The 25390-nt window shown below is 44.9% G+C and overlaps 1 protein-coding gene across 1 annotated transcript in view; it reads left to right on the forward strand.

Annotated features, from left to right (window-relative positions):
• The window catches only part of BMP6 (bone morphogenetic protein 6), a 91663-nt gene that overhangs the window by 53397 nt on the left and 12876 nt on the right, over positions 1–25390 (forward strand). Inside the window, exon 2 of the mRNA XM_054816416.1 lies at positions 11685–11877. Coding sequence (XP_054672391.1) covers positions 11685–11877 — 193 coding nt within the window. The remainder of the gene's footprint in view (positions 1–11684; positions 11878–25390) is intronic.

Below are 25390 nucleotides of genomic sequence, written 5' to 3' on the forward strand. Positions count from 1 at the left end.
GGCAAGAGAGGAGGGCATTACTAAGAGAGAAGGAGCGGAAAAATAAAATCAGCGATGACAAGGCTGGATTGGGTGGGGCAGAGAAATGCTGGGATAGCCAAACAGCCGGGACGTGAATCGCAAAGAGCAAAGATATAGAAGCCAAATGTCTAAAAATTAATTTGTGGGCAAGCGGCTCTGCTGAGAATTTTAACACCTTCTCTTTTGTTCATTTCAAATTATGTCTCCAGGAACCTGATAATTTAAGGAAAAAGGTCAAGATAAACTGAAAGCCAGAAATACCTGCATACGGGGTTGGTTTTCAAACCAGTGAGGTTTATTAATTTCCTATTTGTTAACCTGATCCCTTTTGGAGTCAAGTTATGTGCTGTTACTTTAAGACTATTTGTACATAACTTTGATTTTTAAATGCCTAGAGCCCAAGGATTGCTTCGTGTATTTGGTGAAAGTGAGAGGGGGGAAAAAAAAGAAGGGAGAAAAAAAAAAAGTAAAACTTGGCAGAGGCTGTCCCTTTTCCTGCTGGATGTTTTTCAGGTGAACTACCCAGCTATGCTACTGTATTAAAGTCAGGCCAACTATGTGGAACTAAACATTATTCCACAAATCCTGTTTTAATACTTCTTTTAATGGTGTTTTTCCTCAAGTCTTACTTTTTCCCTAGGAATTCCCACCCCAACTGGGACTCTCCCATCTTTCCCAAAGCATTGCATCTCCCTGGCTTTTGACCGGGCTGGGCACCGTGCTCCGCGGCTGGGAAGAGGAGCAGTGTCCCCCGTGGGCCTGGCGCGGGGCTGCAGCCGCCGATGGCTTTATCAGATGGACAGAGACATTCCAAGTATGCTTCTGGTCACTGGGGGATATGGGAGTATAAAAAATAATGAAAAAGGAAGGCTTAGAGAAAAGCTATTAGGCAAAGTGGGGCTTTTTGTCAAGTTTGTTTTTTTCTCTTAATACTTTTTTTTTTTTAAAGGGTGAGATTCTTTACCCCTATGCAGATCGTTAAAGCTGTGTGATGTCATTTTCTTTTCTTTTTAAAGCCATGTCTCGAGAAGCTGAAAAGCTGCAGGTTAGGTAGAACTGTTAATGACCATTTTGTGACCTCTGCTCCAACCGCCCACAGCGGCTGCAAATTTTTAAATGTCTGACGGCTGCTTGGCTCTCCGCAGCGTCATTGTAGTGGTCAACAGCAGATGAGATTTCAGAGGTAAAAAAGTCACCTCCCAAATCGCACCCTGCTGGCGTGGCAAGTGGACAGATTAAAAAATGGGATTTGGGTGGTTTGGTAGGGCAGGAGACCTCTGTTTTTATGACCGAGGCATGCCAGAAGCTCCCTGTGGTTGATTCCGGCTTCATCCCTCCTGTGGGTTGCATGGAGGGCGAACATGCCCAGAGCTCGTCTTGTCTAAACCAAGGTCCACGTGGTGCTGGGCTTACACCGTGGTGCTTGCAAGGAGAAGGCTCCAGGAAGATATTGGGTAGGCTTGCCCCCTTCTTCTGCTTTTCCACAGGTGTCTGCTCTTGATGGGTGTGAGACGGGTGGTAGGGAGCTTCGCTTGGAGCAGGCATGGCTGGTCCCACGTAACGTGGCTCTCGTGGACAAGTGTGAGCTTGGGGCTGTGCAGGGCATGGACCTGCCTCAGGGGGAAGTGTGCATGGTGGGGACAAAACGTGATATAGGGCAAGTGTGGGGAGAGCGCTTTCCAAGACTTTATTGCCTCGGAAAGAGGGACAGATACCTCACATTGCTGTAATTGCTGTAAAATATTCTGGGATTTCTGTCTCTTGTTGAATTTCCTTCAGTTTTCATGGTCACGGCTCTTCAGCACTTCCCAGATGTGTTAGGGTTGCGCAGTGAGAGCCCTAAGGGGCTTCACGGCCCATCTGGCTTGGCTGGAGAAGGCTATGGAAGTGTGAGACTTTCCTTTTCCTTCTTCCATCCCTCTTCGCTCTGTAGTTACGTTGAACGTTGGGAACTTGTGGCATCACCAGACCATGACTTTACTCTTTTTATCCCTGCCGTCACTTTCTGTCCTCCTTAGGTGCAGGGCTTCCTCCTTTCTTACGTCTTCCTTTTTCTCTGGCCGATACCAAGTCTGGTGTCCTTCGTGCTCTCTCGAGTCTGCATTAAAGGGGGTTCCCCAAAGCCCCTGCTCTTCGGTGGTTCTTTGGCTGGCTGCTGCTTAATGCAGTCATTTGAAATTGGAGCCCTGTGTAAAAATACAAACCACTAAATGCTAAGCCGTGCAACAATGTCGACAGGAGTCACAAGATGCTGCCATTACAGCGTGGCAGCGTAGGCTTCAGGACAGCATGACAAGCTCTGAAGCATGGCTGTTTTTTTCTGTGTATCGGTGTCTCGAGTGCTAGATTAAACCTTGTCAATAATTTATAAAACCTTAGCCGCTCTGGGCAGTGTTTTTACAAGGAGTGATTGCATTGTGTTCAGGAGATATCTTTCTCAGGTAGACTATTAAATGAAAAGCTGAAACCTGCCTGTGATGCTGAGAGATGAGTGTTCAACAAAATGAAAGTGTAGAGCTTCACTTGCAAACATTTTCACGTTGCCTGCTTTCCTACTTGCTGCTGGTTGATTCACAGTCTTACTGATAGACATTAAAACCTCCCCATGAAAAAAACAGAGAGGGAAATTCCCATAAAATTAAAAAAAAACTTTCCCACTTTGCACAACCTCGGTTTTGAAATTTAGCTCAAACGTGCAAGTAAATTGGTCTGGACTGCCTTAAATTCCTGTGGAAGGGTGGATAGTTTTGAGGGACGATGCAAGATAAGCCAGGCAACTGCTACTCCATTTAAAAAAATATCCTGAAAATGTTTCCAGACCCAGTTGGTGCTCCTGGGGCAGCTGTGCGCTTCCAGGGAGCTGCATGCCGACGGCCATGCCAGCAGGAAATGCGGTGTGACCCGTGGCGAGCCTGGAGGGTGGGAAACGCCGTCAGCAGAAGATTTCCACGGGTGGCTCTAAGTTCCCGGGCAGTTACAGTGTGGGCACGGACGCAGGAGCAGACAAAACCCAAGGGAGCAAACAGGAGCGGTAGGAGCATCCTCTTCCCTCCACGTGCGCAGCTGCTCAGTGCTTCCTATCGTGTGTCCCCGCCGCCGGGCTGACGGCATTGCCTTCTTCCCCAAACGCTGCGTCTGCCTGCATGAAACCTGGCTGTGAAGTAGAAATGGTTTTTGGAAAGCATAATATTATTTTAATCATAAATTATTTGGAAACTCGATATAGACATAGCTTCAGATCACTTCTTCCAGAGGGGTGTTTTTGCAGTCAGGGTCTTTATCAACTTCTCAGTGGGAACTGCATTAATATTGCCACAAAAATGCAAACAGTAGTGCCTTTGATAAAGCAATTTGGCATCTCTTAAGCAGAAAGATGTTTTGTTTTCCTAAGATACAACACTGTTTTCAGTGCAGGGACCTGCCGTATGTGCCAGCATATGGAAAGAAAATACCAGTTTTGTTAACATTTGCGTTCGGAAGCCGTGGAGGGGGGACGTAGAAGGCGGCTGCCTTTGCAGTCGCAAAGCGATCTCTGTTATTGCTAGGGGGACAGCGCGGGAAGCCCAAAAGTGAGTGCTGGTGGTGGAGGTGCTGGTGGCGGAGGTGCTGGTGGCCTGCAATCAGCTTCCCGGGCCTAGCTCCCCCCCCAGGAGTGCTCTGCCAAGGGCTCTCCTCCTCCTCCTCCTCTTCCTCCTCCTCCTCCTCTTCCTCCTCCTCCTCCTCTTCCTCTTCCTCCTCCTCCTCCTCCTCTTCCTCCTCCTCTTCCTCCTCCTCTTCCTCCTCCTCCTCCTCTTCCTCCTCCTTCTCCTCCTCCTCTCCTTCGCTTTAGCTCTCCCCATCACGTGCTGGAGCGAGGCTGGTCCCCACTGCTGCCTGCTTCCCAGTGTAGAGTGGAAAAACCTTACTGGCCATACAGTAGGCATCTTTGTGGATACTGTGAAAATGCCTTTTAGTACTTGCTGGTGTCCCGTGGGTATTATATATTTGGTTAGTGCATTATTTTGATTTTTAGACTGTCTTTGGTTCAAGAATCCTGAAAGGAAGCTGTTGTGCAACTGTTTTAATCTGATTTTACGAGCCGATTCCAGCTTTATTCCCAGCACAAAGAAACAAAGAAGAGCTCAGTTGTATTTTTTCATCCACAAGTAAAGGGCCCTCCTCCTTTGAAGATCTTCTGTAGAGTGTTATGTTTAGAGAGTGATTTGCTATTGTTTAAATTTAATCTCTATAATTACATTGGGATTGGATTAATGATGGGTTATTTTTCTGAGTCATTCTTTTCTGGCACTCACAGCTTTTGAGCATAAAGCCAGGTCTTCATTGGATGTAAACTGGCACCGCTCCACTGAAGTTAGTGGAATAAATCCACTTTATATTGTGCCGGCCCAGATGTGATATTATAGCTGTTTCGAAGAAAGCACCCTTTCGGAATTTGTTGATGTTGAATCTTCTTCTTATTTTTAAGCTGTCTAGGCATTAACTTCCAATTACATTATATTTAAGGTAGGACAGCTAGCTGTTTTCTCTGTATCACCCCAGCTGGACCCAGAAGGATCAAGAAAAATGCGCAATGCCAGATTCAACCATAAGTATCTTGATTTTTTTTTTCCTGTTTAAAAACTGCTTTTTATCACCAAGATTGCAAGTGGGAAAAGTTCATTACTGATGACTGGTGAGCTTTTACATGCTTCTACCTATGAGAACAAACCTTGGTCTGTTTGTTGGGGATGCCGTACCGCAGATTCAGGGGAGATGTCTGGGAGGCAGAGGGACTGCTCCTTTTTTGAAATTAATTCTTTTTGCTCATTCTGCTTTTCAGAAGGGGACAAGGAGGGAGGGAGGGAGGGACCTGGGGAGACCTGACACGTCGGAGAGCGGCAGCAAGGGCAGTAGGGAACGTGCTTGATGTAGGGGACAGATCAGTCACCACGACTGGGGTGACAGAAAGAAGCAATCTATTCTTAGACACCGTGAGGGCTGCGTGGAGTTGCTGTGATTGTGGAAAGTATTTGAAGTTGCTGGGCTAAGAGCAAGGTGGGAAGAAAGGACCTCCCCCACCCTTGCGCATGTTGGGCAGGGGAGGATCTGCTTGCAGACCTTTTATTTTAATGTCTCACCTGAGTTTCTTCTGTTTTCAAGAACTTTCTTGTTCGCCATTTGTGAAATGGCGTGCTAATAAATCTTAGTTTGGAGAATGGGAAGTTTTTGCTTTCTTTTGGGTCCTTACTGTAAAGACAAAGTGACCAGTGCTATCTCTAAGCAGCAGTGGATTTCGGGTGTCACTGCAGTGGGTTAGACCACGCGTCTCTGTAGCCTGGCAGTGGCAGGTACCGTCTGTAAGTGTGAAAACCAGACAGCAGCGATCCTTTCCCTGATGCATCCTCACTTCTTCCAGGAGCCATCTGGTTTCGCTGCGGGCCTGCTGTTCCACCTGCGGGTCCACTCAGTGTAACTTCTATTTCCTTGTTAACCAGCAGAAAGTAGGTGTGAAGCCTTTTAGTTTTCTGTTCTTCCCATTTTAAGACATTGAACTGGTACTTTGTACGCTTTGCTCTTTTTTTACACAGTATTTAGGAAATACTGCTTATTTTAGTAATAAAGCTCAGCTTCAATCTTTAATAGTAACACTGCTTCTACAGTTGTGATTGTCTGCTGGTGAGGCGGGACTGTTTGGGAGACTTGGTGTCTTTTTTTAGATTGACTTTGTAGATTTGGAGAATATGGACAAGCCTTCAGGCATGTCCTGGGCATCTTTTCAGAGTAAAAAGGATGTGCTGCAGGTCCCGTCCATGTAGATCCCTGCGTCTGTCTAGATAAGTACTTTTTGTGAAATAGGATGCAAATTTTAAGACTGAAATGCAGACCGAGTCTTGCACGGTAGTTGGACATCCCTCAGCTTGGCTGCACGAAAGGCTTGCATGTCTGAAAGCTTGTCTTCTGTCCTCCCCACCGTGTATCAGTTTGTCTTCTAAAAGTACTGCTAACCTCTATATTAATCCTGCCCTATACTTTGATTCTTACTGCCTTTTGCTTCATTTTACAGCAACTGTGACCAAGGTAGAGGGGTTTTTTTCGTTAAGCTTATATAAATTTTGTCCTGTGCAAACTATTGACAGCTATTACTGAAGAAATTCTGGTGACGCAGCTGTAGGGTTGCAGCAGTAGATCAGTCATATGTGTCATATATGTACGTGGTCCTTTTATTAGAGGGGACTGTTGGAGCTGTGGTAATGCTTAAAGTATTTAAGGCCTAATCCACTGCTTCATTGCTCCAGATGTGATAAATTCTGTTGACTTAATGCAGAAATTGGTGACGTAAAACGAAGAAATTGCCTCTGCGCTTATTATGTAGCTATGGCGGTGAATCTCCTGTTAACAACTCCAGTTTTCAGAGGCTTTCTCATTTTATTAGGGAGGGGGCCATGTATGAAGGCTGAGAAGAAATAAGTAGGAATGGCTTATATTTGTACTCAGACTGAATTCATGAAGACTTGTGCAAAACTCACTTTGCATAATCAGGCTATGAATACTGGTTGCTTTTGTTGGAGTGTGGTTGCAGTGGTCCTGCAAAACCGAGTCACCATTGAAGATCTTGGGGTGCAAAAGATTCTTCAGAGGTTTCAGCCTTGCTGGGGACAGAACGGGTGCAGAATGTCCCATCCCAAATAATCGTATCTCATTCATCTGTGACCTCACTCCTTCTCTGCCCCCTCCAAGGAGCCAGGTTTTTGTGGAAATTATAATTATTTATATAGGCAACTTATTTAAAAAAAAAATACTTTTGGAGCTCTAGGTTATGAGTATATATGTTAGTATTTTTGGTTTTAGCTCCTAGAATATGAGCTAGAGACTTTCTTAAGCCATCATTGAGATTCTCATTTGAGTACCTGACCTAACACTTTTCTCAACAGCTGAGAACTGGAGAAAACCACCAAGTATCCTGGCACTTGGTGCTACTGTTCTGAGTGAAAATTGTGTTTACTTGGGAAAGACTGTTGTTCTGTTATTTCTGCATACCAGTTACTTTAGATCCAAAAAGAAAATTCCTACGCACGAGGAGAGTTTATTTCCATGACTGTCATTAGGCTTACATTTCCTTTGGCCCAAGGTGTATGGGACGCACTCAAATGGAAGTAGAATGGAATGGTTACCAAAATAGATGCGTTGTGTTAATTTCTTAATTAATTTTTTTTTTTTAGTGCAGTACTTTTAAAGTAACAAGTATTGTAAACAATATGCTATTTTTAAACGAAGGACATTTTGTGCTGAAATTGGCTATTGCAACACTGGGATAGAATTAGAATACACAAAATTCAAAACCACAGTAACCCTAATTTTACCATTCTTGCCTTTTTAACAGCTCAACAATAGTTTTGTGTTTGTATAGCATTTTAAAATATTTGTTAAGGGGAATGTAAAGAGCTACTGGCAGGCTTCTCTGTTAACTGTTTGTGTGTGCTCAGCTGCTCTGCTCAGAAATGAGCTGTAGTGAAAACTCAGGGGCGAGTACTCGCGGTGTCCACAGCTCAGACTCTCCTTTGTGTTGCAAGCCAAGGAGCAGCCGAAGCCCCAGCCAGGATGGGGGCAGAGACCTGCACGGTGGAGCAGACAGTCCCTTTGGCTCAGAGGATGTGCACCCATCATGGGCTAAAACCTCTCTTTGCTATCTCCTTTCCCAACTCGCCCTGGTACGTGCATGCCTGGATCTGTAGCTTCCAAGGAGGTACCCTGGCAGATGAGTACTAATGTTCAGGGTAATACAGGCTGACCATGAGGGTGAATTTTCTGTGGCTCTAGTTCTTGTCATGGCCCTACAATCCGTGGTTTTGCCTGGCTTGGTCCTGACATTCCGGCCAGCACTGGGTAGAGGTTATGGGAGGCCACCACCACCACCGCCACTCAGGGCTGCTGGCTTTCAACCTGCCCTGGCTGTGAGCTGCCTGATTTTCCCTGCAAGGGTTTTGCACAGTTGGGACGTGCACGTGTCCATCTTCGGATGGAAATTAGCTTTGGATTTCACATGTCACCGATCAGACCGACCTGAACAAATTCATGTGGAAAAAAAAAAATAATTGGAAAGCAGCTTGAGAAATTATTTCTCCTTTTTGCTGTTGCCTTGCATTTTGGCCCGTGCTGTCTGCATTTTGAATACAAGGTCATCTGATGCGTTGTAACGCGATAGCAATACAGACTGGGTAATCCTGGGAACCGTCAGCTCGGATCTTGCCTGTCCAAATTTTACTGTTCTAAAACTTGACTTCTTTGTTAAAAATGAACAGTTTCCAGGGGGTAAAAAGCCCCCAGAGAAGAACTGTTGGCATTTTATATTTTTAAGCTGTCTTGCTGAATGAAAACAGTTGATTATTAACTTGATGGGGTGACAATGAGTATATAGAACTTAAATATCTCACCACTCCCACAAAGAAAAAAAACCCACCCTCCATTGTATCATGGGAAGATACATGGCCAGAAAAACTTTCCAACTCGTTAAACTTTTATACTTGCTTCATACAAGCTTAATGTAGGCTTTTTTCCATCTGTGATGTTGTAGGGAGGCTTCTGAACACAGCTGAGGAGGACACCGTAATTTACCAGTATTCCTTTCTGAACATGCCTTTCTTATAACAGCAAAAGCTTGAATTACTTAATCTGAAGGATTAAAAAAAGGTTTCCTTGTTTGTGTGTTCAGGTTGTTTATTCTGCCAAGCCTGATAATGAAATCAGTCTGCATGTTTCCCCTGTAATCAGTTTAGTCAGCTTCTGTGATTGTCTGGGCTATTTGGACAAGGACGGGGATAAAGGAAGAAAGTTTTAAAAAACAGGAAAATACTATTGTAAACATATCGGGCAAGTTATAAACTGGAAAGGGTACTTGGAGTCAAGTGTCATACCTGCAGCTACTTTTGATGCTCTGTGGTAGATGTTTTGGTGGGTTTTTCTTCTTCTTGTTGTTTGTGTTTGACTTTTTAGAAGAGGGGTATGGGAAAACACTGATTTAAAGGACTAGAGTCTGGCTATATCGCTTTTAAACAGCATATTTGGTAGTGGAGGTGAGTGGAGGTCGGGCTGCCATTGTTGACTTGAGGTCGGAAAGGATCAGGACGTTTGGGCTCGTTTTGAGCCCCGTGCCAGGCGAGACGTCTCCACGGTCTCCCTTGTGCACTTGGAGGCCACATCGCATCTTGACGCGGGGCTATACCTGGCAGGAAGTGTCAAATATTCCCTTTGCTATTTTTCTCTGGTGTAATTTTAGTTTTCCAGCACCCTGCTGCTCATCCTGGTTGTGCCCTTCCCCTTGCTCTTCCTGATTCTCCTTTATCATCCTCAGCCATGAACCCAGGGAAGAGGAGCCTCGTCACATCTAGCCCGCAGGTCAGCTCGTCCCCAAGACGGCACAGGAAGGGGCACGGGTTTCGGCTGCTCACTGCACCCGCGAGCAAGGATTTTGCAAGTTCTAAATTGAGAATCATTGCTTCATATGCGTGTCTCTCCAAACCCGTGGATTTAGACATTCCCTCACCATTAATTACATCCTCTTGCCTTGTAGCGGCAAGTAAAAAGGCCAAGTTGGGCATGTTGTCCTGCTGCAAGCAGCCAAACGCAGCTTGTTGTTGGTTGGATGCCCGTGAGTTTCTGAAAGTCCATGGCCGATGGGTTTTGGGAAGTGCATCCTGCGGCACTCACCTCGGGGTGGGGAGTAACCAGGCAGCTCAGGCCCCTTCTTGAAGGGCTTACACGTGAGTGATGCCAACCAGTCCAGCATTGCCAGAGTCATTCCCAATTAAAAGCAGGGCTGGATGCTTCAAAGGGAAGCCCAGATCGCCAGTTACAGATGGCCAGCGAGGTAATTCCGAGGTGGCACTGGAAGTGACTGGTACCATCATCTGCCTTGGTAGAATCTCTGACGGAGATGCTGGGCGTCACCACCTCATTTTTGGAAGCCGTAGGGTCTGGTCACCCACGTTTGTCAGTCGTTTGACATCTAAACTGCTCAGACAGTTGCAATGCGAGACTGCCAAAATTGGCAGCAGTGTCTGACTCTTGTGAATTTGCCTGTTCACCCCGTGGCAGCTCTTAACGCAGTGTCCCCAAGTGCGGTGTCCCACAAAATGCTCAGCGGCAGTCATGCGGAGGTGAAAAGATTTCCAGGCGAGCTTCAAAGAGAAGGATGTGACTAACTGTCTCACAGGGAGCCAGGACGCGGACCCAGCCAGATGAGGCAGCTCACATGAATGGGCTGCCAAAGGAAAGGGAGAGGACACAGACGAAACGGATTGGGGGATGAGGAGGGATAAGCAGTCGGAAAAGGTAGAGGGGAAAATCTCCGTGGGCTGTTTCCAGTGGCCAGGAGACGTATCTGCTGTCCGGGGAGGTAACCTGTGGGTAAAGCAATGAACCTCAAGCGTGTTGGCCGTCATTCCTGGCTCCACCGTGAGCCTCCGCTGCCTGTCCTTGGACAAGTCACTCTCCCGGTGACTCAGTATCCCAGCTGTAAAACAGGGACGCTGCTTACCTCATGGGATGTTGTGAGGGTAGTCTCATGGATGCCTTTGCAGTTTCATGTATTAAGGGGGGGCAACAACAAAAAATGAGCACAAAGACAAATGTGAAAAGGGATCTGTACTTCAGTTGCTGCCTTCTCTGAACGTAATCATGTCCCTAATGATAATATAATGGTGACTTATTAATCATTGACATATACTGCTTCAGTTGCACTGGTGGGAACAGTTTTCGCTTTTATTTTTTTTCCCCTCAGGGCTTTAAAGATGTAATTATGTATGTTTATATAATATGTTAATGTTTTAAGCTATTTCTAATAGAAAATTAGAAGAAATAACGAACAATAAATCAAAGTCAGACTAAACCAATATGTAATCAAGTAATACAAGAGTGGGACTAGAAATGGAGTTTGCAAAGGGAGCCTCAAACGGAGAAAATGCAAATCCTGAGGCTTGAAGAAGGAGAGGTTCTGGTTTGCATCTGTCTTAAACTCTATACCCGACAGCATACCTGAGGAGGGCTAAGGCCAGAATGCAAAAGGGGTCCCTTCTTCTCAGCTCTCATTCTCAAATAAGCTTCTGGAAAAGGAAGGGGAGCTCTGGTTAATTTTAACCCTTGAAATAAATGTCATGTTAAGCTTAGTCTGCTCACAAGGCAGTTCGATGGCTAACGCACAAACCTGGGAGCCAGAAACCAGCATTTTTAAGGACAGTTAGGGAACTGGTTGAACACTTAACTTCTGTCTATGCCTTTATGTGCTAAAGCAAAATGGAGCTAATTGTCTCCTCTGTTGGAAGAGGGGTATGAGGCTTAAGGAAATGCTATAAAGAACATGGAGATGCACAGGTGGAAAATGCTGGGGGCGGTCACATCTTCAGAGTTTTACACAGGAGCAAAATGGACAGTCGTATTTCACCTGTCAAAGCTAGCTTTTCTTTAAAAAATAGGAAATGTCAAAGGCTTTGGCTAGAGAAGGCGAACATTCATCTTTTCTGACTACTATATTTGAAAGGCTTTAGTTGCATAAGCTTTCCTGGCACTTGCCAGGGCTATAAATAAAATTCTTGTTTTTTCTGAAGGAACAGGTGGCAGCATGTGGAAACCTTTTGTTAAATTTTAGTCACAGTTCCTTTTTTCCTTTTCTTTCCTTTTCCCGTCTGCAGTTGAGTATGACAAGGAGTTCACGCCTCACCAGCGGCACCACAAGGAGTTCAAATTTAATTTGTCTCAGATTCCTGAGGGCGAGGCCGTCACAGCCGCTGAGTTTCGGATCTACAAGGACTGTGTTGTGGGGAGCTTTAAAAACCAAACCTTCCTTATCAGCATCTACCAAGTGCTGCAGGAACATCAGAACAGGTACGCAAGAAGGGACTTGCTCTGTGTCACTAGCCACTGTCCTGGGGAAGGCTGAGCTTGTGCATTTACGTTGGGACGACTGCTAAATAAATCACAGAATGGCAGGGGTCGAAAGGGATTTCTGGAGATCATCTAGTCCAATCCCTGCTAAAGCAGGATCACCTGGAGCAGGTTGCACAGGTTGGCATCCAGGCAGGCTTTGAATATCTCCAGAGAAGGAGACTCCACGACCTCTCTGGGCAGCCTGTTCCAGTGTTCAGTCACCCTCAAAGCGAAGAAATTTTTCCTCATGTTGAGATGGAACTTCTGTGTTCCAGTTTGTGCCCGTTGCTCCTTGTCCTGTCGTTGGTCACCACTGAAGAGAGTCTGGCCCCATCCTCTTGACACCCACCCTTTAGGTATTTATAAGTGTTGATAAGATCTCCTCTGTCTTCTCTTCTCCAGGCTAAACAGACCCAGCTCTCTCAGCCTTTCCTCATAAGAGAGATGCTCCAGTCCCCTCATCATCCTTGTAGCCCTCTGCTGGACTCTTTCCAGTAGTGCCCTGTCTTTCTTGAACTGGTGAGCCCAGAACTGGACACAGAACTCCAGATGTGGCCTCACCAGGGCAGAGTAGAGGGGGAGGATAGCCTCCCTCAACCTGCTGGCCACGCTCTTCTTAATGCACGCCAGGATACCATTGGCCTTCGCCAAAAGGGCACATTGCCAGCTCACGGTTAACTTGTTGTCCACCAGGACTCCCAGGTCCTTCTCTGCAGAGCTGCTTCCCAGCAGGTCAGCCCCTAACCTGTACTGGTGCATGGGGTTATTTCTCCCTAGGTGCAGGACCCTACACTTGTCCTTGTCGAATTTCATTTGGTTCCTCTCCACCCAGCTCTCCAGCCTGTCCAGATCTCGCCGAATGGCAGCGCAGCCTTCTGCTGTGTCGGCTGCTCCTCCCAGTTTCGTATCATCAGCAAACTTGCTGAGGGTGCACTCTGTCCCCTTGTCCAGGTCATTGATGAATGTGTTGAACAAGACCGGACCCAGTACTGACCCCTTGGGCACGCTGCCAGCTGCAGGCCTTCAACTAGACTCTGCACTGCTTATCACAACCCTCTGAGCTCTGCCATTCAGCCAGTTCTCAGTCTACCTCACTGTCCGCTCATCTAACCCACTCTTCCTAAGCTTACCTATAAGGATGTTATGAGAGACGGTGTCAAAAGCCTTGCTGAAGTCAAGGTAGACAACATCCACTGCTCTCCCCTCATCTACCCGGCCAGTCATGCCGTCATAGAAGGCGATCATCAGATTGGTCAAACATGATTTCCGTTTGGTGAATCCATGCCAAACACTCCTGATAACCTTCTTTTCCTCCACACCCTTAGAGATGACATCCAGAATGAGCTGTGCCATCACCTTTCCAGGGATGGAGGTGAGGCTGACTGGCTTGTAGTTTCCTGGGTCCTCCTTGCCCTTTTTGAAGTCTGGAGTGGGATTGGCTTTCCTCCAGTCCTCAAGCACCTCTCCTGTTCTCCATGACCTTTCAAAGATGATGGAGAGTGGCTTAGTGATAACATCTGCCAGCTCCCTAATACTGGGTTTGTTCATGTTGATGGGGTTATGTTATTGCCTGGTCTTTTTCTTGTCGGAAATGGGCATGGTAGAGTGTAAAATGAACTTCAGCCAAAGAAAGTCCACAGTACCGCAGCTCAGGGTGTCACTCAGCTGCAGCCTTCTTCTTCTCTTTCAGTAGAGCAAGAATCTGATGTGAGGCAGTAGATTTTTAAACCAAAGCTGTTATATGCTGGCATTGCTCTTGCGTACTGAAAGACACATATCTCCTTTCAACTTAATACTACCAGCATAAAAAGCATAGCCTGTTTGAAAAATACTGCTAATTAGTGCAGACTTGACCTGCTCTCAACTGGACTTACATTAAAGTAAATAAAGCAGAAGAAAATTCAGCATGCTGACCACAGGTACAAAATCACTCTTGGGCTTTCAGTGGCAATGAGAGAGGCAGGGTAGAAACTGTGACGCAAAAATCAAAACAAGTGTAAATTGAGTGATTAATTTAAAAAGGGTAATGTTTCAGATGGGGGAATCATGTAAGGCTAAAAGATGGAAATACATGGTCAGTTAAATGTCAGCGTAATGCTGTGGTACAAAAGTGTTTCATTACTTCTGCTGAAATGTGTCAGGACTGGTAACTGTTCCTCTGCTGCAGGCAGAGAAAAAGAAATCAGAAACAGCAGTGTTTAAAAAAGCTCCATTTCTTTTCTCTGTGAAGGTTTCATGGGTGTTTTCCTTTCTGGTCCTTCTTTCTCCAGCCTTTTCATTGATACCATTTGGAGGGATCTGCCTTTGATTTGCTGTCGTGAGGGCAACATCAAATAGCTAATGGTTGTTCTGTGGGGAGTGTGGCCTCTGGGGAAATGGAGAGAAATACTTGGGTATATAGGCAATGGGGAAGAAAGTATTAGTTTTAGAAAATCAGTGTTTCCTTTGTGCTTCAAGTTGGTTGCTGGAGTGCCTCCTGGGGTAACGTGCTTTCTGGTTAGCATGTCACGTCAATGCCCACTTGAGGAGTTGATGGAAGTCCAGATGGTCATGCAGATTTCATAGATGTTAGCTGTATTGTTCATTTATAGCTGCATTGAATAAAAATGGTGAGTATCGGTCTGGTTTAGATTTCACAATTAGAGATCCCACCTCTGGAGCTGGAGGAAAAGCTCTGCCAAGTGTCTATGGAAGCAATCAATACGCTGCTCTGTGATGGTCACCAAAGCAGGGCGCAGAGTAGCAGAACTGTCAACTTTTATGTGTATATAACATTTTTTCAGAGTAAACTGAGCAACAAGTAAAGCATTGAGGGAAAGAGAATAAAGTACAGGATACGGCTCCTTACATACCCTGTTCCCAACAAATTTTCAGACTCTTCTGAAAGTGGCTGTGTACAGCAGTAATGCTGGCGTCTCCTATCTTTATTCAAATACCATGCCAGCAACATGCCAAAATCAGATCGCATTGTAAAGCTGTGACACATGTCCTTTGGCACTGGGCGCTTCAGTGCCCGCACATGCCGGGCAGCGCTGGGTGCTAGAGACCTGCCTTTGGATGGAGCAGAGGCAGTAGCTCGGATGGCGATCACCAGGGTGGTCTCTCTCCAAAGCTAGTAAGTATTTTGGGTCTCTCAGTTCCCTTCCATCGCTGCTGCCGGCAGCTGTGCCGAGGGGATCCCGCCGTTGGGACTGGGAATCGTAAAGCGGCTTCCTCTAGGTCCAGACTGCCAGCAATTCGCCGTCCCTCCTGACATGGGCTAGGCGTGAACCGCTGACCCAGGGATGAGTGTCTGTAGTTCATTACTAACCTCTGACTCATCCAGTCCCTCAAGGCTCCCTTTTTGTTTCTTTTTCTTCTTTATTTATTTATTTTTACTGATGGGAAGGGGCGGGGGAGACGTTTGGCTGAAGAAACTTGCGCCTCGGATGAGTCTGTGGGACTTGTCACATTGTCTGCGCAGAGGTGGGCAAAACGTGGCTTGCAGATTCTTGCGGTTGTAAAAAGGACGTGCACTTTTCCACCCTTTTTGCTTTCAGCTTAAAGGACTCTTTCATGTCCATGTAAAATATAAAAGCACATATGAAAATGTGTGGGCTTGTGTATAAATACATACACACGTATGTATTTTGTGTATGTATCTGTATATAAAAGTGTCTGTATATTACTTGTCATCTATATTAATTATCCTCTATACATTAAAAATATGCAGATGTTAAAAGACAGTTAAAATAAGACATTAGAAGCTGCTTACCACTCTTTAGCGTTACCTTCAGTTGAAGTTCTGACTCCATAGGCTGCTGCTGCTATAGATTCAAATGTGCAGATGTGTCGATGACCTGGGTGGGCTTCGGCCTGTACGCATTCTTGAAGACAAATACTAAAAAGTCGTATTTAGCTGTTCGCTAATATCTCTGCATGGAGGAGAAAAATGCCTCAGATTCTTCTGGTATGCCTTAAGGAGCTGTATTCTTTGAGTGGTTTTGGGTTTTGATCATCAGTTCACTTACTTGCTTTTACTGGGGGAAAAAAAAAATATCCAAAATGCTTTTTTGCCGTCTTTTGTCTCAGTGGATTAATTTGGAATACAATGTTTTCTTTTCCTGTTGAGAACACTAGAAGGTTAAATTACAAAAAAATAACCACACTATTTTTTTGAAGGAACTTGCTAAATATTTGTAAAGCTTCTGTTGCATTTTAGCAGGCATCTTATGAGCCAGAAAATAACAGCTGCCTTTGACTTAAAAAAAAAAATACTAAAAAAAGTTGTGTCACACTTCCTTTGGACTAATGGTTTGAATAACAGCCTGATATTTCCTGACATTTGATGACATTTTATTGCATAAGGAAGAGTCTGTACAGATCTTGAAGTCTAGCTGATGAACTAGCAGGTGAAATGGGAGGAACTGAAGCAGCACCTTTTTTCATCTTGTTCTGCTGACAATTATTTCTTCTTGTCAGGAAGATTCATCTCTGAAGGCCACAGAAAGTGCCTGCTCAGTCAACATTGGCAGTCTCCAGAGGAAGTTCAAAGACACCATGTTAATCTTGGCTTTTACGGGGTTAACAATTGTCTGTGGTGATTATTGATAGCTAAAAAAATACTTCGGGGCACAAATAATTCTTGACAGAGCAGCTGGCATGCATGGATTTAAACCAGCAGTCTGCAAGAGAAAGGCAGTATGCACCTCTGAGGAAAAAAAAATTAAAAAAAAAAAAAGAAACCTGCCTGCTCCTCTTGAAGAAATCAGTTTGGGAGGGCAGGAGATAAGAGAACGATTCAGTAAATACAAATGTTCACCAAAGCTCACAGCCTGGAAATATCCTTTGGCTCCGATTAAGTGTAATGAAGTGGCTTAATTCAGTATTACTTGAGCAAAGGAAAAAAAAAAAAAAGCTCTTCTGGACAGTAAAAGTGTAAGCGTGTGACTCCAGCCCAGATGTGCGCGCTGCTGCACGGAATCTCAAGGCACTGCTGGCCATTCCCTGATGGCTAAAAACAAAACCAAGCCTGAGGCTAAAATTTCTACCAGTTACTGAATTATCAAGCTGATTTTTGCCACTGTAGACAAGGCCAAAAGCAAGGATTATGTGGGCCCATTCAAGAATGTCTCCTAGATAGTGGTGTATGCGGAGAGAGCGCGAACAGTCGGAGATCAGTGCTGACTGAAATAGCATAAAACCTTCAGGGAGAAATTTGGTCCTCTCCTCGTTCCAAGCCATCAGAAATATGAAAACGATATGCGTGGAGGCTCCAGGCGGTGTAACGCACATTGAGGACAGTGTGGTCTAAGTACATTCTCTCTTAAAAAAGAAAACATTTTAATACTGACTCACTTGTGTCAGTAATATTTTCATCTCCCCATTCCTTCCACCCTTTCGTAAGGTAAAAAAAATAGTGCCTAGAAACTAGGCTTTTGTTTTATAACCAAACCGCAGTTAATGGCCACATTTTGTCATAACACAAACTGCTGGAGTTGTCAGTGGGACGCTGCGAAGAGATTAATGAAATTCTCAGGATAGGTCAAGCTTGTGGCCAGCTGTCAGCGGTATGCATTTCGACTTGTGTGGAGAAGAGGCTTCACCAAACAAGGCTGAGGTGACGTCTGGTTTGCTCTGAGGGGGATGACTCTGGGTTTTGAAATGGGCTGTGGGCTGGAGGGGCTGGCGTTGGGAGGGGGAACGGGTGATACGTCTGTCAGATGCTGCTGCCCTTCAGCTTCTCACCCCCCCCAGGATTTAAGAGCCTGTGCTGTTTGAAGGCTAGAGCGGGAGGGGGGTTTTCTTCTTTTTTTTCCCTTTGGTATGTGCAGAAGGCGGGGATATTTGTTGAACCACCAATTTAGGATGACAGGTGGTGTCAGCTGCCAGGTGCTTGTCCCACCTTGGCCGTATCTGAGGGACATTTAGTTTCAGCAGGCAGGAGCTGCACAGCCCTGACTCTCCTCCTTTCGGTGGTACATGGACAGCTAAGCCCTGCACGGGGGCTTGTTTCTAAGGTGTAGCGCTGATTTTGTGGAAGGACCAGCAAAACCCTCTGTGACTTCTGATACCTCTTGGGAGTGGATCGCTATGTAAGTGAGACCTTCACAAGGGAAAGGAAGAAATGAGCTTGTCGCTGGAAACAGCTCATTAATTTCTTTTTCTTTCTTGAAACTTCCTTGCTCTCACCCAGAGAGCTGTCAGGTCAGGACTAGGGAAGGCAGTTTATGGTTGATCAAAGATGTTAGCCCTTGGTTTGGATCATCAGTGTGTTTTCAAGTGTAAATATCCTGCTAATGCAGACCTCAAAACACTCCCACACTGTCCAAACAACTGATCTATGAAAACCACGGTGGCCTGTGTTAGTGATCAAAGGAAGATACCGTACCTTAATGGTCAAAGTTTATTAAACAGTTTTGTTTGCACCCAGAATGAATTATGAGGACTTGATGTGCAGAAAGATTCCTCCTATATGATAAGACACATGTGGACATAGGTGTGCCCTGCAGAGCGACCGCCTGGGGAGTATGGTGTTCTTCTACTGAACACAATTCCTTAAGGGTTAAGGCGCTCGTTGGTTTTCAGCTGCCAGTTACAGTGGTAATAAAGTCTTCCTCTTTGCAACAGGATATTTATACAAATGCGATCCGAGCTTCTAATCTAAAGGGCAAATTGATCTGCCGGCAGTGTTTATAGCTTAGAAAATAAATAACCATCCTCAACTGGGTTTTGGAATGGGTTGTGTAATACAAATGACAAAGCTAGCATCAATCTGTTTCAAGTTGGGGTCAGATTTGTATATAGTGTGCATATATTTGTATATGATAGAGCTGTTTCCATGATGCTATAGAGAAGCGTCTGTCCGCATTTCAGTTCAGCTCCCACTGTGGGTATGTGATTTGTTGTGGTTTAGGGTGGTTGGGTTGTAGTAGTTTAGAAGTCAAAGTTACTCTGCATGAAATGTACTGGTTCTGTAACCAGCCGTTTTTTTTCTACCAAAACTAAAGAATACCACATCAGTGCTTTATTTCTTAAAGGACAAAGATAAATACCACCCCTTTGCCCTCTCCCCCATCTTCATGCCTCAAACTGCATTTAAACTCTGAGGTGTAGTACTGTAGCCATCACTACAGCTACAATACCCTGTAGTCTCATTAGATCATAGTCAAGGAAATGAGAAATATGGCTCCTGTCCCTGTGACTCGGGATGATTTTTTTCTTTTTTCACTGTTTCTGTTGGAAAAATGTTCATTCCTCAGAGCTGTGAAGCTCAAGACCTTGAGCTGGATGTGAGGGGACACCCTTGCACTCAAATATCAGTGTTGGCTTTGCTGGGGATTATCACGGACCTGTAGACTGAGCTTCCTGCAGTCTTGGCATGGGAAGACCACAGCCTTTAGCTCTAGGCTCTGATCTTCCACTCTTTGCCGGATGCAGCCTTGAAACCAATGTTTCACCCTGCTGTTCTTCCAGTGAGTCTATAAGACTTAACCCCCCACCCCTGCAGACTGTACCTCCAGAGGTGATGCTTGCAGTGATACAGCCTTTTCAGCACAGGGGAGCTTTTATCAGAGAGAGCAGTGGTGGTGTGGGGCTGGTAAGTGAGCAGCGAGAAGCTGAGCTTTCCTGCCTGTTCCTTCTGGCATGTTCCCATGTCTGGATGTATCCAGGATGGCTCTCTTCTCCCTGTGTCAGATTGCAGACCCCCTCTGTAGTGTCCTGGCACCTCTGTTTAGTGCTTTTTCCTCCCTGGCTGTCAGTCCCCACAGATTAGCACCCAGTTGCTGGTCTTCTGTTTCACCTTGGAAGTAACTTCATTTTCAGGCTGACAGCTCTTAATATTTCCTGCCTCGCTTCTAAGGAGCTCTTATAGGTCGTGCACGTCTCCCCTTGTCCCCTGGCCCACAGATGCTATAGCTTCTTCAGGACAGTTAAACTGAGCCTTACTTCTTCTCATAAAATGATAGGCACTGCCTTTGCTTTCTCTGGTGGCTCATTCCAGGTGCTGGCATTCCCCTGCCTGAGGCTTTCTGTACCAGCGAGCACTGATTGATTAGATTTTGTATGGTGCTTTTAAATCTTTGGAGTAATGGTCATGTAGACATAGTAAGTTGTTAAGGTTTTGTATTGCATCTGTTGGCAGTACCTCATGCTGTGCGAGCTCCGCATACGGTCTGTTGTGTAAGTAATAAACACTTTTAAATTCAAAGTAGTGCTTACGTCTACTGCACAATGGTGGATCTATTTGAAAAGGCTATAATCTCAAAGTTTTATCTGTGTGGAGCTCCATTCAACTCTGTAAGACTGAGTCAGTCGTGAGTGCAGTTATTAGTCTGTCATTACTGGATAAGAGCAAATAATCTTGCTAGTTTGCTATATGCAGGATAATTTTTACAGAAGGTTGATGTCAGTGCAAACTAAAGACTCGGATCTTGAGGTATGCAGAGGAGAAGAATATTTAGAAAGTGCGTTAATTAAAATGTAAATCCCACACACTTCTGTGCAAAATTCCCTTTTGAGAAACTGCTGCTAGGCAGTCTAGACTATTATGTCAACTTGTCTTTGAAGAAAAGTAAACAAAAAGGTTCAGCTGAGGAAAGTTTTAGAGACTTACAGTAATTAATGCTTTGGTAAATGGCTGTTGATGCATAACAATCCTTTAAACACCTGGGTAATGGTGAGCTTTGAAGTTGGGCAAAAAATGTTGTTCCGAGATCTGTAATTAAAATAAGAGACCTTTAACTTGGCCATTTTGAAGGTGAGATTTCTGTTTGTTCACACTGTCTCCCTGGTAAAACTTCTGCCTGGTCAGGGAAAGAAGGCCAGGGAGGGTGGGAAAGTAAAAAACCTAGTTCAACAGATGCTTCTTTAAATTTAGCTTTTTATAGCTTTGGAGTTTTTCCTGTAGCAAAGTTCCATGTTGTAATGTGTACCCAGAACACAGAAATTATTTTAATGTGAACATTTCACTAAGTAGTAACTGAGATTAACCACTTGACCTGGTTACTAATTTGACTAAATTCTAATCTAATTAGTGTTCAATTAAAGAGAATTAACACCCAGAGACATTACATTGAAAGGTTTACACAGAGGTTTCAGTTAACAAAATATTTATCTTACGGGGGGGAAAAGCACTGAAATTACATGCAAGCTGTTTCTCCTATAAATGCCCTGAGTACATGGTTGGGATGCCAGCGTTAAGAATAGTAGCTATATTTGATATTTATATCTGACAAATCAGCTTGCTCTCTGAGGACACTGGAGCTAAATCCTGCCTTCTGAATTACACAGGCCATATTTCTCTGGTAAACTGTGTACTTTTTTTCTGTTTATTGCAACCACTTGTGATTGCTCTGTTGACCTTTGCTTCTCCGTCCTCCTCCCAGAGTCTTCTGAAGGCCATGGAAACACTCCCATTTGTTTCTTGGGACGTGAGAGCGTACGTTAGGGCCCTGACCCAGAACAGAGAGCTCCCGTTGCGAGCTGGGAATCTCTGACTTGCGTCTTCCCATTTAATGTCCTCTCTTGTCTCAGGGAAGTTGTTTCAGCTCATTGCCTCACTTTCTCCCATTCACTTGCAACAGCCTTATTATGGGAGTCATTAACTGAAGTCATCCAGATGGTTAAGCACACTGAAAATAAAGATGACACCATCGGGCACAATAGTGACAACAAGATGACAGTAGCTGTATGAAAACCCAGAGGCAGGTTTAGGCAGAGAGGATGTTAAGAAACTGCCTGTTTTGGTGATGAAATTTCTCTTCTGTACACTGAATTTGAAAGTCCTGCTGTGCAGGTGCCAGAGGTCCTCTGATGTCCTTGACATGCAGGGTTGCTTGGCCATGAAACCTCTGAACTGACTCTGCTTTCTTCAGCCTGTGCTAAGAGCAAATACTCCCTCTCTGCTCAACGATGTTGGCTCATGCATTTCTTCCAGCCTTTCTTTTTCTAGTTTTTCCCATTCTTCATGCTCCCTTCCTGTTTCCCTCCGGTCCCGTCTTGCCTCCGTTATTCTCAAATACTGAAGTTTTCAGATATCCTGCCATTAACGTGACAGCGTACATGGTTGCATGCCTTCTCTTGGAAGGCCGCTGCCCGCCTCGCTGCACACGATCAATGTCATCACTTAATGACTGGAAATTCAATACTTTGTTTTATGCGACTTCCTCAGTATATGATCCGTTTCTCACCTTCTTGTCCACCCTTCAGCTTTTGCTTTAACTATGGACTTGCATTTACTTGTGTGTAGCAGTCTTCAGCATGGTATCTGCTTCTTAAACTATTCATTTTTTTGACATGGCTATAAGGCAAAGGTGGTGGTGGTGTTCTTGTTGTGCAGATGAGAAGTTGATGTGTATACTGGTGAGGGTCAACTGTCTCCGCTAGGTTTAGTTGCCACCGTGTTTGCTGGCAGCTATGTTGCTGCAAATGGCAGCAATAGCAGGTTGTAGCCCTCTGTGAGCCATCGGTGTGGGAGGATGCTTCTAGAAGCAGAGGGGTGCTTGATTCGCAGAGGTGTGGTGGCCATGGGTACTTCCCACTCCCTTTTCTCTGCAGACTTTTTCCTTTTATCTAGGGTGTCTCCATCTTGTCCTTGCATGTCCATGTGTCCCCCATGACTGCAGCAAATCCTTCACCCTTCCCCATCTTTCCCTCCCACCTGGAGCCAGCCTGGGAGATCTCCCAGTCCCTGTTCCAAGATCAGACATTGTATGGCTTTTTTGCAGGAGTAGCAAGGACGTTTCTTCTCGGCTGTAGGTAAGAGCAGATTCCGCTCAGGTGACACAGGGTATTTGGTTTACCAAGGGGGAAAGGAGGGGAAAATATGTTCTCTGCATACAAAAAGTCCAGAGGATTTTGTTGCTAAGTTCTGAATCTCTGTTGAGCCTATGTGGGCAGCAATTTTCAAGAACTTACTGCTTGGCTCTATTTGAGGTGATTTTCTTAAAGGAGGAAGGACATACGACATTTCTATTCTTAAAAAATAAAGGAGTGGTTAAGGACTTTCAGTTAAATAATTAAGATTCTTTATGTGAGTAATTATTTTTTCCCTAATTTTGTCTTTGGATATAGGTGACTTTATTTTTTGTTTTTAAAAACCTTCATGCCAAAAACAAAACTATAAGAAATTATATGCAATTTTGTGCAGCCTGGTGAGGTTTGGGTGACAAACATTAATTAAAAACAGGCTTAAGCCGAAAGTATTAGGATGTGCTAGCATTACTGCTATAACGTACAATACCTGTGAGGTGAACCTTCAGCGTTGGCTTCTTCATCCAGTCAAAGAATGCAAGAGTCAGCTGAATAGCAGAACTGATTGAAAACCAGTCCTATATGAAACATTTTGTGGAGAGTTAACTGGGCTGGCAAGCCCCGTTGTTCATTTTTCTGCATTTTACAAAGGAATTGGTATCTTTCCAAAGTGACATAGTGAGATAAAGTGGAGCATTATCATTTGGTAGAATTGTACCTTGGTCAGGCAATCTGCTTAATGCATTTGTAGAGGACATGAGGATGGGGGAGACCCACTGGAAGGCAAGTCTGTATTTTAAGTAATCTAATAATGATGGAGGTTCAGTCTGGGGGTAAAAAAGTGTGATTTGGTAGAAGGAAGAATGGCGTTTGGACATGAAAAAAAAATTATGTAAATGCACGCTAAGAAGTGACTGGATCCTTTGCAGTTTGGCAGCATGAATCTAAGGGTTATAGTGGATCACAAGGTGAGCATGAGTTAACAGTGTGAGTTTTGTGAATAAGCCAAATCATATTCTGAGATGTATGAGTAGAGGCATAGTCTGTGAGACGCATCAAGGTTATCCTTCTGCTGTACTCAGCATCAGTGAGATTGTGATCTGAGTTGGGTCTATAAGGAGCAATGAGCATAGTCAAAGTCTATAAAACGTGGCTTGCAAGGAAAGACTGAAGATGTTGTTTTAATAAGAAGGGCAGATTGTTGTGGCCTTTAAGTTAGATATTATGGGGGGGGGGGAAGTGCTTCATGTGAAACCCATTTGATTTCCTGGAAAGACGGTGGAGTTCCTGAGGCTAGAAATCTATAAGATAGGTCAGGCAAACATCTCTCAGGAGTGACGTGGATGTAGTTGATCCTGCCAAGCATTCAGGGGAATGGGCTAGATGATGCCATGTGGTCCTTTCAGGCTTTACAGCTCTCTGATGTCCAAGTGTCTTCCCAAAGTGCAAGGCAATGAGAATACAAGCTCTGAGCCTCCTCTTCATGTTTTTGTAGACCTGACTAACCCCATGTGGTTGAGTGTTCATGAGGGTTTGCTCTTACAGAGTTCGCAGTGGCTCTGCAGCCAGACATGTTTGGTTTGGGGGGATGTAAAGCCAACGTTACTCTAGTCTGGAGGCTCCAGTGGGACATTGTCTAGAGTGGGCGAGTGCTGGGGAGAGTATGGCACTTACAGGAGGGGAGGTGGGACAGGAGATCAAAAAGCAATTGGTGTGAGGGTAAAGGTCAGAACAGGTGCTAGGAAAGCCCCTTTTCAGATATAGTCCATTTCAAGCATTGTAGAGGACCAATGTGTAAGTCATATTCAGGGCTGGGAATGATCTCGCGGTTCATTCCTCTCTTAAACCTGGAGAGGGGAAGAGTGGTCTCAGCTGCAGCTGCTGTTTGCGGTCTCCTTTAAGCAACACTTCAGTTTATATACCCTGCCTGGGAAAGCCCAAATCTTTCAACCTTAAGGTTTCCAAAACATGTAGCAGCTGGCCAGCCCCAGCCACTCACTGCTGTTGGAGATGAAGGTCAGAGTTGTTCCTGAACCCTCTTCCCGCTGGAGGAGCGGTGGCAAAGACTCCTGTGGGAAAGGCTGCTGAGTCAACCGCAGAGTGTGCGGCTACCAGTGAGGCGGAGGAAAGCCTCCCCACTGTAAAAATAGCCGCCCTAGGAGCCCTAATATACTTAAGTGCTTATTTTTCCATGTGTGATCTCATGCAAACCAAGCTGCTGGGCAGTATGACATAGGAGTTGGCCAAAAATAAAATGTAACTCAATCAAAATGTTTTTTCTGAAGTTAACCTTTGGTGGGTGGAAGGGACAGGTACCCTGGTTTCTCATTTCCATTAAGTTATTGTTAGAAAAATCAGTCCAAGTGGGAAAGACAGTCAAAGATGGGATTGACACCTGGTATCAATTTTGTGATGATGGCCATGATAGGAATTGCAGCTCTCTTGCACAGGAAAGTTATGCCTATAATACAGTGAGAAAATACACATGGGATTTGTCTAGGTGCTTCTCCAGCTGATTTCATTGAACTGAGTTTTGGTGGGCATTTGATGCTGCCAAAAAGGTATAGACTTGATAGCATTTGAAGCTGAAGCCCATGAAGGAGACTGAGTACAAACAGCCTTGGAGGAAGGCATTCTAATCCCTGTTGATAAGCCTCAGAAAAATATCTTCAGAGGCCTTTAGAGGTTCATTTTCCTTCACTGTTTGATGCTTGGCCTGCTAGGTGATTTTTTTTTT

Source organism: Grus americana, chromosome 2 (genome assembly GCF_028858705.1).
Source record: "Grus americana isolate bGruAme1 chromosome 2, bGruAme1.mat, whole genome shotgun sequence".
Classification (NCBI taxonomy): domain Eukaryota; kingdom Metazoa; phylum Chordata; class Aves; order Gruiformes; family Gruidae; genus Grus; species Grus americana.